This window comes from Apiospora hydei (assembly GCF_038363865.1).
Source record: "Apiospora hydei strain CBS 114990 chromosome Unknown utg000010l_segment0_segment0, whole genome shotgun sequence".
Lineage (NCBI taxonomy): Eukaryota > Fungi > Ascomycota > Sordariomycetes > Amphisphaeriales > Apiosporaceae > Apiospora > Apiospora hydei.
Window position 1 is genome coordinate 490,983 of NW_027117369.1, and position 14,944 is coordinate 505,926.

A 14,944-nucleotide genomic window follows, 5' to 3' on the forward strand; every position below is an offset into this window, starting at 1 on the left:
GACCGAGGCAGGGGTCGTGCGCCCTATATCTGAAGCTATATGTTGGAGCTGGGTTCCACAGTCGGATCCGATTTGGGACACCTGCACCTAGGGACACCCTATCTTGCCGTTTGCAACACCCGGTTCGGGGGACGCAAGGCCTCGTTCCTCGCCTATTCACCTTGAAGCAATTCGGCGAGCCAAGGCACTTGTCATTGGAAGATCCGTTGTGATCTTAGCGTGACGTCGATGTCGTACCATAGGGGCTGAAAGTGTGGCATGTTCGGCACTTGAGAACTCGATCCCCGGCCGGAACCTCAAACCACCATTCCACCATGCGCTAGAAGGCAAAGAAACTTGCCGATGCGTTTGGCGTGCTGCCCTCGGTAGTCTTGCAGACGTGTATATACGAAGAGTGCTTTCTTCGGACCGGAGATACTATATCTATCGTGTACGGCCAAATCCATTGGGGTGTCTGCCACCCCGATCGGGCAGGCAAATGGCCAATTCTGTCTGTTCCAAGATCTTGTTAATTGGAAGATCGTGGGTCGTAGCCGAACGACAGGGACATGAGCATCCTCATTGGAGGAAAGAAGATCAACCTGTTCGGCTGCAGAGCGACAAAAGTTTGGCCTGTTGAAACAAAGAAAACGTATTAGCAGGGAATCGTGCACCGAGGCAAGTGTTCTGTTTAGGAGTCTGGGCACGGCGCGGCAGAGAGAGGTTTTTCGCGTGGAGCAACAGAGGCTCAGAAAGGGAGCGAAGTTGTTTCAAGAAACAAGCAGCTAGGGTTAAAGGTGGGAAAAACGGAGATGCAATGCATGTGATTGAGTTTGGTTTTTGGCTGGTTCTGGCAGGGCGTGCCTAGCAGCAGCCTGCAACCTAGCAGCAAGTCCAGGGTTTGGGGCAGTCGCAGGCAGGCAGTCGCAGGCAGGCAGGCATCTCGACGGTGGTCAATTCTGGCCATTTCTGGCCCTGCAACCCTGGCAGGATCCACTGGGGACAGCTGGGCCCTGGATAGGGGGCGCTTATTGGTGGATGGAGGCCCGAACGTTTGACGTGGATGCAAAACGGGGGCAAGCGAGAGCCGCCAAGATCGGGTTGAAATGCGCAGGCACGACTTCAGTCGGCCGATGAACCTAATTCGGCGATTTGGGACGAGGCTCATCTTGCCCTTGCTGGCTTGGATTGGGCGACCGATTTAGCATTGTGCCAGGATACCCCGACTTCGACTTCGCCTTGCTCAGGTTGCATAAGGCAAGCACCTACTTCAGGCCAGCCGCAGGCTCAGAACACTGCTTCAGTTGAAGGAAGGTGGCTTTCGCTAGCACCACTCCGGCCTAGCACGCAGCAACACTCTGCATAAACCAGCAAGTCGCAGCACATGGCAGGCAGAGGCTGCTGTTTTTGGCTCGGACAGGTGCTTGATTCGGCTGAAGTGCGATGATAGAACATCAATTGGGAAGAAGTCCTGAGTCGTGGGCATCTCACTGCATATGTCACACGGCATGCATCCTGTGTCCTGCAACGTGGCGTGGTTGCAATTACGTTTGCAATTGAAATACTGCCCGAGGCGGGAAGAATGTTCCAGCGTTCTCGTCGCAGAGACCACCAGTTCGAACATGGGCAGTATCTCAAACAGGTTCTGTTGGGATGTATTGAAGAAGAAGAAAAAACCCAATCGATTAAACAAATAAGCAAGACCAGGCCCATATCGTGTATTGTTCCGAACTTGGCGAGTGCCGATGTTGAAGAGATGCAGGTACTCCGTACTAACAGATGCGACTGATGGCTTGATGAATCAGCCGAGGCGTGCCGATTACCAATGGGGGGGCAGGGGTCCATCCCTCCTGGACATTCAATTGGATGTCCACACGATACTACTAGACCACAGCGAGCACAGGCACCTTCCTTTTTTCCCACCTCTGCATACAGCCACACCACCGCGAGTCAGAAGAGGGGGTGCAGAGTGCAGAGTCGAGGACAGGGCCAGGACAGGGCCAGTGTCGAATACGTATTCAACCGAGCTATCGGCCGGTTCATGCAACATGGCTGACATCACATGGCCCTCACGCGCCCAAAAGCAATTAACCACTACTTCCACGCTCCCCTAAACAGTGGCTTGCATGCTTGTGTAGCAAATGCGTTCGTGGTGGGTGGGTTTGCAGTGGATTTCGAAGGGGGAAAGGGGTGGAAGACAGACCAGCAGCAAGCCAGCAGTAAACATGGCGGTAAAACAAGGGTCGATCCCGTTTCCTCCAGCCATTGATGTGTTTAATTAGACCTGGGCTTCGAATCCGTCAATCCGATTCCACGATCCACCACAGTCCTTATCAACAGCCGAACTGCATACCAGGGTTGGACACTGCCAACACTCCCAAGAGATTTCACGCATTAAGCAAAATCACCACCGGCCCGGAAATAGCAACACCACAGCCACGATGCAGCTGATCACCAAGCTCACCACCGACGATGTCAAGGTCTCGGCCAACGACCAGGGCGTCGCCGTCCTCCAGATGGACCGGCCGGCCAAGCGCAATGCCTTCAGCCAGGCCATGATCGACACCATTGTGGCGGCCCTGCGCGAGCTGGACCGCATGCCTGAGGTGCGAGCCGTCGTCATCGCCGGCCTGCCCGAAGGCCCCTTCTGCGGTAAGCAGCATTATACTCATCTCTCTATCTAATTTCATGGTTGGCTGATTGGTGGGGAATTCCCTTCCCGTCGTTGCAGCTGGTATGGATATCAAGGAATTGGTTGCGATAACCACCGCCGCCGCGCATCGGAGGGCTTTCCTCAAGGATCTCACAGACGCCTTCGCGGGCTTCTCGAAGCCTACTATTGCCGCTGTGGTGGGAGCTGCGGTAAGACATCCCATTCCCCGTGTTTGTGCCACGTTTCGGTTGCATGCGTCGACTGACATGCGATCTCTCCTGGTAGCTGGGAGGAGGCTGCGAGATCTCCTTGGCTGTAAGTACCGATAGAACACCACATGGCAAACCCTCCCTTGTCTCATAGGATCGCCGATTGACCCTAATTTACCTAGTGCGATATGATCTATGCGGCTGAGGACGCCATGTTTGGTCTTCCGGAGATGAAGATCGGTACCATCCCCGGTGCCGGTGGCACGCAACGCCTCGCCCGGGCCCTGGGAAAGCACAAGGTAAGGAAATGGTTGTCTACTATACTGTCCTCCCTGGGTATGGGTATATGGACCCTGTCAACTAACCAACGTCTCCTCGGATCTTAGGCAATGGAATTCATCCTCACCGGCGAGCCGGCCTCTGGGGCCGAGTTCGAGCGTCTGGGTATGGTGACCCGCGTCTTCCCCAAGGAGAAAGTGCTGGAGGAGGCCATGAAGCTCGCTACCAAGATCGCGTCCCTGTCCGGCCCGGTTGCGCAAATAGCAAAGCAGGCCGTTCTTACGGGTAAGTTGAAGACTTCTTCTTATCGTACTCATAGTCACAGGATGAGGAGAGCTGACATGATCATCGAAACACAGCGGAGTCGACGACTTTGGAGATGGGCATGACGCACGAGAAAGCGTTGTACTACGCTACGTTCGACGTGGCTGACTGTCATGAGGGCCAGCGTGCGTTCCTGGAGAAGAGGAAACCGAATTTCGAACACCGCTAGAGCAGCAAGAGTATGGTATTAGCGGCGTGTTTATTTGGATATTGTGAGTATTATATTTAGCCTGGGCCAGGTCTTTTTATCTGAAGCAGGTGATTAAATATCGACTTTGTTGGTTGGTTTTGCCTTTTTTTATGATGATGTCATATTATTGCCTGACAGTGGGAACCAAGAGTTGCTGACTGCTTGATCTCCTTGACGACTATAGAACAAGATACTAAATATCATCAGATCCTGTGCTGCCTTGTGTCACCGCGTACCCAGTAACTATTCCCAGAACCTTAAGAAATGCCCGTTATTCCAGAGTCCTTCCACGAGCTGCCTCTTCATAATCTATTCCCTCGGCTGGCGGTTCCGAATCATGATGATCCCTTTGAACACGTGCCCAGCAACCCGGGCCTGTCAAAATAAAGAACGCTTGAACGGATTGTTGTCGTGTTATATCGTTAATATCTACTCTTCTTCCAGTTGAAACAGCTAACAAATTCCACTTGAAGGTGTGTTCATACGAATCATGTTATAACAACACAAGCTCTAAAGAAGTGAAGGCATGGTGGTGTTTATATAAAAAACGTATCTCAGGCCAGTAAGTACTTACTTGGGTAGGTTACCGGTTCAACCCTTTCAGTGATATGGGTGATTGTACCTGCAGCTTATGGTCTGCTTATTGAACAAACATCCTCAATGCGTGTCTGCGGTTGTTCCCAATGTTGATTGTTTTATTTTGTTGATTTACTCAAAAACTTCCATTCAAATCCTAAGCTCTCCTTCCCTTCTTTCATTTTGCCACATCTACATTTGAGGTGGTACTTCACCAAGTAGTCAGTCGCAGCAATTCGCAACCACCCTTCAACAGTCCTACATACTTACATCGTTGCACTCAACATGGCATCTCCAAGCGGTGCCCTGGCCTCGATGAACCCCGAACTTGTATCCTGGATCACTCACGAGCACGCGGAATTGGTCAACCACATCGAGCCGCTTTCTGGGAGGCCTTCCAAAAGCCGTCTGAATTCCCGAGCTTGGATAGAAGAAGCATTTGCACAGGGAGATGTCTTCGGTTTGATGACGGCCCCCCTCACCCCCGGCTCAGATGAGGAACGCATCCTCCGTCCTTGCTGGCTGCAACAAATGGCCTATTTTGCTCCTTGCGAGATCGACTTGGAAAATCTCGAGCATGTTTATCTGAATGATGTAAGTGAAGTTACCAGCTATTCCACTGATGGTAAAAGTTCTTAATCTAACGATTACCTTGGCAGCTCATAGTGGATCGTCCCGTGCTTGGAAGCATGGTTGTTGTCCGAACTTTTACGGATCCGAATTTCGATAAATATCTATGTGCAGCAGTCGAGGACATCAGAGGCGTGGTTGATTGCATCATCCTGCAAAACAGGGACATAACCCTGACACCCGAAGAAAACTTACCCAAGGGGGCCGTCTTTGCTGTGAAAGAGCCCTTCTACGTCACATTTCCCGGCGGCCAGCATGGGATTCTGGTTGAGCACCCCTCCAATCTGATCGAGCTGGATATCTCGGACGATATCTATCCAGCCCGATGGAGAAGAGAGCTGCTTGCTCAGTATCCGAACGGGGCAAGGCAGATCCAAGCTGAAGGAAGCCGTGCATGCAGGGAGAAGAAGTTCGCGGAAGCCATCCGACTATGGGAGATGGCCGTCTCGTTGTGTACACCGGCCGAAAAGTCGATGGAGCGTGGCATGATTCGCAACCTCGCCTTGGCCAACCTCTCGCTTGGTCGTTTCCAGCAAGCAATAGCAGATGCACGCGCAGCACTGCCTGACACAAACGCGACGGACGAGGAATTTGACGAGAGACAAAAGGTGCTCGACTCTAAGGCTATGTTTCGTGCTGGCATGGCTTGGTACGGACTACGGCGATTTGCAGCGGCTATAAGGTGGCTCGACGAAGCGTTGTTACTCGATCCTGAAGCCGCAAATATCTCTAGGGGGCGAGATCTTGCCTTGCAACGCCTCCGAGAGCGGGACGAGGGAGCATACGACTTCGAGGGGATCAGCGCATCCATCACTCTCGATAAACCCCATGCCGACGTGGCGGATTTCCTCGACAACGCCATATGCGTGAAAATCGACTCGAATCGCGGCTACGGGCTAGTGGCAACAAAGGATATCCCCATGGGAGACATCGTCCTATGCGAGAAGGCGTTCGTAGCAAGCTTCGAGGGCAAGGAATCGGCCGCTCCTTTTTGCGACTTGGCTTGGCCAAACGCCAACAATGAACCGACCTGGGGCACGCTTGCCCAACTGCCGGCCATGTTTATGCATAAATGCCTACATAACAGCGCCAGCCAAGGCACCCGTGAGATTCTCGATCTGGGCGATGGGAAGCCGAGCATTTGGAGTGGTGAGCTCGTCGACGGCAGACCTGCCATCGACTGCTTCGCCGTCCACCGTGCTGTTCACACCAGCGCCTATACCATGGACGCCCTGCATTCGCGAGACGCACATTTCGATATCGAGAACTGGGGCACCCAGCGCCTCAAGCACAGTGGGCTATGGAGATATATCTCGATCATCAACCACGCGTGCGATGCGAATTCGGTTCGCTCTTATATGGGGGATTTCATGATTGTCCGGGCGGCCAAGGATATCAAAGAGGGCGACGAGATCACGCTGGCTTACAACAACAGCAGAGTGGTTCATGGCGATGCCATGAAGCTACAAGCCGAACTGGAGGCGAAATACGCCTTTCGATGCCAATGTACAGTGTGCAAGGCGGACGAGCAATGCCCGCGTCAATTGCTGAATACTCGTCGAGACATCTACGCGGAGTTCTATTATGAGTTTAAGCTCTACTTGACCAGTTCCGGCATGTCGTCACCGCTATCCGGCGTCTTCACACCTCCTGGTGCTTCGTCCCTCAACCACCATCCCGAGCTTGGCAAGTTTGAGCAGTATCACCATCTCATGAAGGAGACATACCCCAAGGACGTCTACGGCGATATTCGACCAGACCTGTGTCCGGTGGACTTCGCCTGCGCGAAAGTGTGCAATGATGAGATCAAGACCAGGCCGAATGTTCTTCTGAAGTGGGCGCTTCGATGTCTACGCGACTCCGGCCTCAGATTGGTGATCGATGAGGCGCAAGAGAGGCTGAGCTGGGATATAGCGGCGGGCGCAGTACCGATGGAATTCAACGTGGAGGCTGTGTTGTACGCGTGCATGGCGTATAACCGACTGGGCCAACGGAAGCTGGCCAAGCAGTTCCGGAAACTGGCCAAGCTGCTTTGGAGGATCTACACTGGTACTCCGATCGGATTCAAGGACAAGTTCCAGGACCCTGAGATCTGGAACTGAGGCTTTCTGCGGATAGTACGGCAAGACAGCATGGGTATGCCGTTGGTGCAGCGGGAAGGCGATCGGTCAGTCAGTGGGCGGATAGAATGGCCTGATCTGTAGAGTAGACTAGACAAAAGCAACGGGCTTTCTTTTGATACCGTATGGATCGATCAGTTGTGGTACGATTTCATGTGGCTATCGACGGATGGCTGCAGCTGTATTGCTGGCACGTTCGGAGTGTTGCTAGTGAAATGGAATCAATATCCCTCCATTCCATTTCCATGTACCCGTATCCAGCCGTGGCAAGCGGCGGGTAGATCAATAGAAGCCTGAGGACATTTCCGCTACTGAGACTATTGCTGGCTACTATTGCCTATAGAGATGACGACAATCAATTAAGCAGAGGTGCGGTGTCTCAAGGGAGGCTGCCTGAATGTCTAAGACAAATCGGTGGAAGGGACGGGATCAACTCCCGGGGAATGTTTGTACGCCATCGCCCCCACCATCCACAGAGGCTGAACACCTGTGAGCTGGGGGGCAGGGGGTGCGTGTGGCCCGAGCTCCCTCCCACTTTTTGGTGGCAGCCTTGAGGCGGTTGGGGGAAGCCCACGCAGGTGTTGGTGCTGGCTCCAATTGCCAGTGGCTCTGACGACACTGTCGCCCATCAATCAATCATCGCCCTTTCAATTTCAATCTACAACAGCTTCAACCCACCACCCCTGCACGCCCAAAAGCAACAAAAAAAGCCATCAGAATGGATCTGGGAGAAGCAGGCGACTCGCCTTGGGGTGGTATGTACCAATACACTGCACCACCCTGTCCACTACTGCCAATGCTAACGCGCCTCCAGACGTCCCGTCGCAATCGTCCAAGCCGCCCTTTGAGCAAGATGGTAAGACGGCCTCGGCCAATCTGACCCAGACCTATCGCCGACCTCGGACTAACCGCGGCGACACCGAATCCAGACTCAGTACTGAAGACGTCCGAGACCGACGCTCCCCAAGCCTCGCAATCCAACGTCAAGCCCGCTGCCGTCCGAGGGCCGCGCAAGCCCGTCCGACGCTTACAGGCCCAGCCGACCTCCCTGCAGGCCGACGATCCCCTCGGCCCATTGGGCCCCCTCGGCGACAATGCCGCCCCCGGCGCCGACGCCCAGGCCGATGAGCCGCCCGTCCCCCCTCAGAAGGAGCAGATGACCATCCGGACCACCATGCCCGCCGCCGGCCAGCGCAAGGCCGGGCCCAAGGACCCTCACAACATCGACGACGAGGAGGACGCCGACCTTCCCACCGGCCCTCGCGCGCCCCCGCCCGTGGAAGCCGCCCTGCCCAGCCCCATCCGCACGACGAACCGACCGAGCATAAGCCTCGAGCAGGCCGCCGCGAAGCCGAGCTTCCACATCAGCGTCGGCGACCCGCACAAGGTCGGCGACCTGACGAGCTCCCACATCGTCTACTCGGTGCGGACGCGCACGACGTCCAAGGGCTACAAGCAGCCCGAGTTCGAAGTCAAGCGCCGATACCGAGACTTCCTGTGGCTGTACACCACCATGCACGGCAACAACCCCGGTGTCGTCGTGCCCCCTCCCCGGAGAAGCAGGCGCTCAACCGGTTCGACCAGAGCTTTGTCGAGTCGCGTCGTGCCGCCCTCGAGAAGATGTGCAACAAGATCGCCGCCCACCCTACGCTACAGAACGACCCGGACCTGAAGCTCTTCCTCGAGAGCGAGTCGTTCAATGTCGATATCAAGCACAAGGAGCGAAGAGAGCCGATCCCGGGCGAGAGCAAGGGTGTCTTTGGCTCTCTCGGTATCAGCGTAGGAAGCAGCAACAAGTTTGTCGAGCAGGACGATGTAGGTGCTTTCTTGAGTATTGCGACTTTCAGTCATGTACTAACAGTATATAGTGGTTCCACGATCGTCGCGTCTATCTGGACGCTCTCGAGAACCAGCTCAAGGCTTTGATGAAGTCGATGGATACCATGGTCAGCCAACGCAAGGCCATGGCCGAAGCCGCTGGCGATTTCTCCGCGTCTCTACATGCTCTCTCAACAGTGGAGCTCAGCCACACCTTGTCCGGCCCACTTGACGCCCTTTCGGAGTTACAGATCACGATACGCGACGTCTACGACAGACAGGCGCAGCAGGACGTCCTGACCTTCGGCATCATCATCGACGAGTACATCCGCCTCATCGGCAGCGTCAAGCAGGCCTTCGGCCAGCGCCAGAAGGCCTTCCACAGCTGGCACAGCGCCGAGTCAGAGCTGCAGAAGCGCAAGGCCACCCAGGACAAGCTGCTCCGGCAGGGGAAGTCGCAGCAGGACCGCCTCAACCAGGTCAGCGCCGAGGTCGCCGATGCGGAGCGCAAGGTGCACCAGGCCCGGCTCCTGTTCGACGATATGGGTCGTTTGATGCGTGCTGAGCTGGACCGCTTTGAGCGCGAGAAGGTCGAGGACTTCAAGAGTGCTGTGGAGACTTTCTTGGAGAGTGCGGTGGAGGCTCAGAAGGAGGTAAGTTTTGCACCCACCAGGAGCCTGTCACAGTGAAATGATGCTAACATACGGTTTCTAGCTGATCGAGAAGTGGGAGACGTTCCTCATGCAGCTCGATGCCGAGGACGACGAGACCGTGTTCTACCGACCCCCTGTCATACAAACGGCTGGGGACAAGGCGCGCATGCCGGGCGACACGGCGGTGGATCGGGCGCGGGCGACTATAAATGATGACTCTGACTAAAAAGGAGGTGCGGGGGATAGTTTCTCGTAGAACAGCTGCTGCTAGTGTTGAATGTGTATTGAATACCCTCTACCCAGTGTTTCTTATCATGCATGGCCTATCGTGATAAATTTGCTCTTGGGGTGGTGAGAGTGGGGTTCGGTTTTGCGTTTGGAAAAGGGGCGGCGTACTTGAGGTAACCTACCCCATGGGGCAAGTCCGTGTTGCGTACAGTCATGGATACTGTTATTAGAAGTAAAATGTCGAGGCTCGGATTCAAGGACAGGAGTTCAGCCCAACATGTGGCATCGTCCTCGTACAAGTTAGCTGGATTGGGTCTATCTCATTCTCCCGGGTGTGTGGGCTGATGAGGTGCACGCCCGTATCCTTTGAGCGACGGGACCATCTGGCACAAAAGATATAGTTCCCCTTTGCCATGGGTATATTTCTTCTCGTTTGCTGATTACGATTATCAAGGTTCGCAACTCCCATGGGCAAGAGAGAGAAAATCAGAAGGAAAATGGTGTCTCCGCTGGCTGACCTTTTGAGCGTAATCATACGTAGGCTTGAAAATTTCTATTGTCTATCCATTCTCCTATTTTTTCGCAAGCTTGCCCCGACTCCAAACCAGCCCAGCAGTGACGAACCAAAGTCTCCAAACCACCATACCCTGAACTGACTGATTGATCAATACCATGGATCTCCCCGGCTTCGCCAAACTCCCCCTGGAGCTCCAGATCGAAATCTGGCGACACGCCCTCCACGCCGAGTCCTGCGAGCGCGTGGTCCCGCTCCACGGCAAGCACGTCGTCCCGCACCGGCGGCTCGCGAGCCCGTTCCTGTCCGTCAACCGCGCGAGCCGCGCTGAGGCTCGGCGGTTCTACACCGTGGCTGTCCCGGTGCGAGCGCTGCCGCTGTTCGTCGCGCCGCCGTCGTCGCCGGCGGGGACGGGGACGGGACATGGGTTTCCTGCGAGCGGACGGCCTTTGATGCTCAGCGGGCATGAGAGGGTGCATTTGGCATTTGAGGGTCATATTGGTGAGGTGCTTCCTGGGTCCGAGTCGAGGGGGGTTGTGTTTTTGGATCCGGTTCGGGATGTGTTTGTTACGGGGCTGGATTTTACGCCGCTGTTTGCGGAGGAGGCGCTCCCTCAACTGCAAGTCCCTGGTGGTATCAACGGTAACGTCGATAGTGGCGACGAGGACGAGGACGAGATGAAGAGAGTGCCCGCCGTCCGCCCCATCACGGAAGCGCTCCCCGCGCAGACCTGTCGCGAGATCCAGAACGTCGTGCTGGCCGAGTGGGACGCGACCGGAGAATACCAGCACGAGCTCACGGTGGTCGAGTACTCGGAGCAGGCAGCCGAGCGGGTGTGGAGGCGAGACACCTTCAGCGGGTTCGGGTCGTATCAGCACCTCTGGCTGGGTGTTCGGCGAGAGAACGGCAGGAACAACCCGTCTCCCTACTACTGCGCGGTTAAGGATGAGTGCTTGGGTAACGAGGCGAGCTGCGCGATGCTGCTTATGCTACAGCTGCAGGAGGCAAAACGCGGAGAAAGATGCCAAGAAAGACAACAGCAACACGGCGGCGAGCACAGCCGGCTCGGCGTCGAGACGTGGACGGTGTTGGAGAGAAGCAACGGAGGGTCCACGTCGGTGGCGAACCGGCCGTATGACGTGGAGGATCCTGAGACCAGTGGGATGGCACCGATGGTAAGTTCTGAGACAGAAACATGGCGATATCCTTTTGAATTTTGAGTGGGTCTGACTGAAGTGTTCGTTCACAAGTGGTGTATGGACTGGATTCTTATCCTCTCATGAGAGTTGAGAAAACAGGAAAAGGCGGAAATACTGATATGGCCTTGATAGCGGATGATTTTGTGGCTGTATTACTAGCACCATGGCCCAGATCCCTTTTCTTGACTATACCCTTCTCGCAGAGGCTGATCAATCTTCTATATCTAGCAAATTCCCGCGCGTATCTTTGTGGTATAACAAGTCATGCGGGTTGGCACAGAGGAGCGGGCGCCAATTTCTGATTGACAAGGGGGTATATGTGGGATATCTTCGGCGAACATGACGTTGGGCAGAGCTGTTATGGTGATGCTCGAGAGATGCTCCCATGAGGTTATAGATGGGATGAATATGGGTACCAAGTTTAAATTAAGCTTAACTGGACAACACTTGACACGATATCTATATGGGTAACCCAAACCGGATTTGTCTACATGTGGATATCTGTCTGGCCATGATTTAATGATGCATATTTGGTTCAGATGAGACTTTACGCACCCATACTTCTTCCTCTTGTTCAATGAGCCAAGGAAGATAAGCATGCTCTCAAAAAGCGGCTGTCTCCTTTAAACCCTAGCACTGTACCACGGGAAGAATGATAATACATCCAGTTCTCTTTACCGCACTCCCATGATACTGTTAAACAGGAAGACGGAAAGCAGAAGTGTAGGCAGCAACGACCTGGGCCCGCGGTTCTTGCAAGGAATTTCGTAGGAACGCGGGATCTGCAGAGGTCCCTTGCGTCGAGCAATGGAAATAGTTGAGTCTTTTGCTTCTTAATCACTTTGAGCAACTTGTGGTACTCTCTTTCCGTGGCAGCTTCGTTCCCTAGAGCCATATTTCGGAGCACTGTGCATTTTCGAATAAACTCCTCTGCCGTCAGCTCGAGGTAGTCGATGAAGTGTTGGTAGCTTGTGAAGTCAGGGATGTGCATCCCGGTGACGCCTCGGATTCTACGTCCCTGCTTCGAACCCCTGGATGACTGAGCTTTCCCACGTGCACTCACATCCTCAGGGAGCTTGTTGTCGGGCTCCGGGAACCGCGCTACTTCCGCCCAGGAAAGGCGATCTTTGTCCGTAGCGATTTCGGTCCGGAGGCAAGGGTCAGATGGTATGTTCTCAAAGGCCCAGTAAGCGTCATCCACCAAGCGTATTGGCTTTTTCCTTCTTAGGTCCAGAACACGAGGATGCTCCGTTGGGGAGGTATGGACTGAATAGGCAGGGCTGACTTGATTTGACACAAGTTCTGGAGGTTGTTGGTGTTGCCCATGGCTACTGGTTGTTTCGTATGGTTATTCATTTTTCACTTCAAGGTAAGATATAGCTGGAATCGGAGAGGTCTTACGGTTGGTAATAGACCAAGTCATCCTGGGTGATATCGACAATTCGGGATGTTGTCTTGTTTTCCCTTGGGCCCGAGGATAGGACTCTCCCTTCCCGAGGCTTCAGGTCTTCTTCACAGCACCGCTTCTTGACCCCCTCGTTCCAAAACTAGAGGCGAAGGCCGGTCCGGGGTAAAGCCTGGTAAGTGGCGGATAGTTACCGTCCAAACTCCGGAGTGCCTTCCGCCTCGTGGGTCTTTTCTGCACCGGGCATGCATTCCATGACTTTTTGCGGCCGGGGCCATGCCGCCACGCCTCTAATCCCCGTTTACCAAGAGCTGGATATTCTTCGATCACATCTGCTCTTGTTTCGCATGAATCTGTAGCAGCCGTCTCGTTCGCGGAAGCCTTTTTATTGATAGTTTTACCGCCGGGTTCGCGACCTGCGTGACGTATGGAACGCTTTATCGATTCCGTATTGGGTCGCAATGCTGGCCATACCTTGTCGCCTATTCCGTGATTTGAACCTTTCCCATTGGCATTATCAGGAGAGGTGTCCGAGTTCTCTATTCTCCATGGTTTGCAAGGGTTCGGAAATTTGGCGCAGTGATAGCATAGGCATGGAACAACAGCATCCTCCAGGCCATCACACGAGAGCACTAGACCGCCATCTCGGTGAACAGAAGTATTCAGGTCAACACTTTCTGATTGTTCACCCCCAAGGGCAAGTAGCAGCCACAATACACGCAGATAAGGTCGAATAGGAGAATTAGTTCGGGGTTCGTGTATCATGCGATCAGGGTGCTTTATGTGGATGAACGGAAACCGATGTCCTATCTTTGGAGCAACAGCTGGCGTAGGTGCCTCTAGCTCGTCACACGTATTGATCAATCAATGTGCAGTCGGACGTCTAGTATAAGAGTACATACTTGGTGAGATGCTTGATGAGAACATGGCTTTTGGTGCAGTTGCCGCCATTTACGTTTCCCCCGAGTGAAGCTAAAGATTGAAGAAGTGTGGAATGGCCAGGTTTTCCAATCACTGTGCATTGGTATCGACATTAAAAACAGGGTTCCCAGACACTGAACTGAGATGGAAAAGGCTATGCTACGGCTGCGAAAGCCAAGTAGGATTGCAATGCCTTTCTTCATTTCCCGCCCTTTCCGTAAATAGGCAAAGATCTGCCCGGCACGGAGCCTTGCCCCCTCAAAGCTCATGTAGCACAGCCTGAGGCCATTTCTGCCCGGATTCCAATACTGCCTAATCCCAAGTAGGTGGGTGGCTTGCCTACACGGAATACTCGGCCTTGGGTCACTCGTTGTCAGCTGGTGGACAGCTTATGTCGCCCTTCCACGTTAGCACGAACAAGTAGGAGGCACATGAATTGCTTTTTACCTTGTTTTATTCATTTTATACTATATAGCTACGTGAAGTCTGTGGCGCAAAACACTGCCCAACACCCAAACTCCAAATTGATATTGACGAACTTGCCAATAAAACAAGAAAAAAACGAATCTCAACTAAAACAGTAACCGTATCAATAAACAATCAAGGGTATCAAGGGTATCATTCGCAGCATATGACAGACCAATAAGAAAAACCGAAAGCAAACCGAAAGGAAAGAAAGAACAGAAAAGAACACCCTCCCCCTAAGATCATCGAAACTCAGGATGAACCAGGCCCTTTGCAAGTCCCCAATACCATAGCACCTCTAATGCATTGTGTGATTCCACCGAGCCACCAGGTCACCAAGACATACTATCTCACCTCTTGCCAAAACGCCCCAACACACCGGGTGAGGAGGCACAGATGGGTTGAGGGAAATATATGAGATGGAATCCACAGCAATGTCGTCTCCGTCGCCATATCTCAACGCACCCTCTCGGGCCGGAGATGCAGCTGATGAAGTGACCGGAGTGGCGGGCGACACTCGCCTCTGAACTAGCGATCGACACCAGCGGCGAAACTGAACCTCACATCGTCTCGTTGGATGTCGGACGTCCAAGTTTCTTTCCGCATCCGTTTTCCTCGTCCTCCAGATGTCGCAAGTACTCCCCTCTATCCACAAAGCAGTGCCCCTTGCCACATCGGTAATGGAGCTTTGGACGTTTACCACACGAGCCCACATGTCGCTTGTGGTTGTCTGGGCGCGGCATCATCAAGCCACAAGCACACTGATTGGTCCCATCGGGAG

General features: G+C 53.9%; 4 protein-coding genes across 4 annotated transcripts; all 4 read left to right on the forward strand.

The window, feature by feature from the left end:
• Window positions 1-2,420: 2,420 nt before the first annotated feature.
• Window positions 2,421-3,613, forward strand: PG997_014320 (uncharacterized protein; the record flags this gene model as incomplete). The annotated part of the gene is made up of 6 exons (XM_066818634.1): window positions 2,421-2,631; window positions 2,711-2,841; window positions 2,918-2,947; window positions 3,024-3,140; window positions 3,228-3,405; window positions 3,480-3,613. The coding sequence occupies 6 exons, from the start codon at window positions 2,421-2,423 to the stop codon at window positions 3,611-3,613; spliced, it is 801 nt and encodes a 266-aa protein (XP_066660822.1).
• A 1,286-nt stretch (window positions 3,614-4,899) lies between these two features.
• On the forward strand, window positions 4,900-6,942 carry PG997_014321 (uncharacterized protein; the record flags this gene model as incomplete). Its single annotated transcript, XM_066818635.1, has 1 exon — window positions 4,900-6,942. The coding sequence occupies one exon, from the start codon at window positions 4,900-4,902 to the stop codon at window positions 6,940-6,942; it is 2,043 nt and encodes a 680-aa protein (XP_066660823.1).
• Window positions 6,943-7,678: 736 nt separating this feature from the next.
• PG997_014322 (uncharacterized protein) lies at window positions 7,679-9,657 on the forward strand (the record flags this gene model as incomplete). The annotated part of the gene is made up of 6 exons (XM_066818636.1): window positions 7,679-7,715; window positions 7,775-7,816; window positions 7,890-8,500; window positions 8,524-8,775; window positions 8,829-9,431; window positions 9,493-9,657. 6 exons carry the CDS (start codon window positions 7,679-7,681, stop codon window positions 9,655-9,657), a joined length of 1,710 nt encoding a protein of 569 aa, XP_066660824.1.
• A 674-nt stretch (window positions 9,658-10,331) lies between these two features.
• PG997_014323 (uncharacterized protein) lies at window positions 10,332-11,393 on the forward strand (the record flags this gene model as incomplete). The annotated part of the gene is made up of 1 exon (XM_066818637.1): window positions 10,332-11,393. The coding sequence occupies one exon, from the start codon at window positions 10,332-10,334 to the stop codon at window positions 11,391-11,393; it is 1,062 nt and encodes a 353-aa protein (XP_066660825.1).
• Between the last annotated feature and the right edge of the window lie 3,551 nt (window positions 11,394-14,944).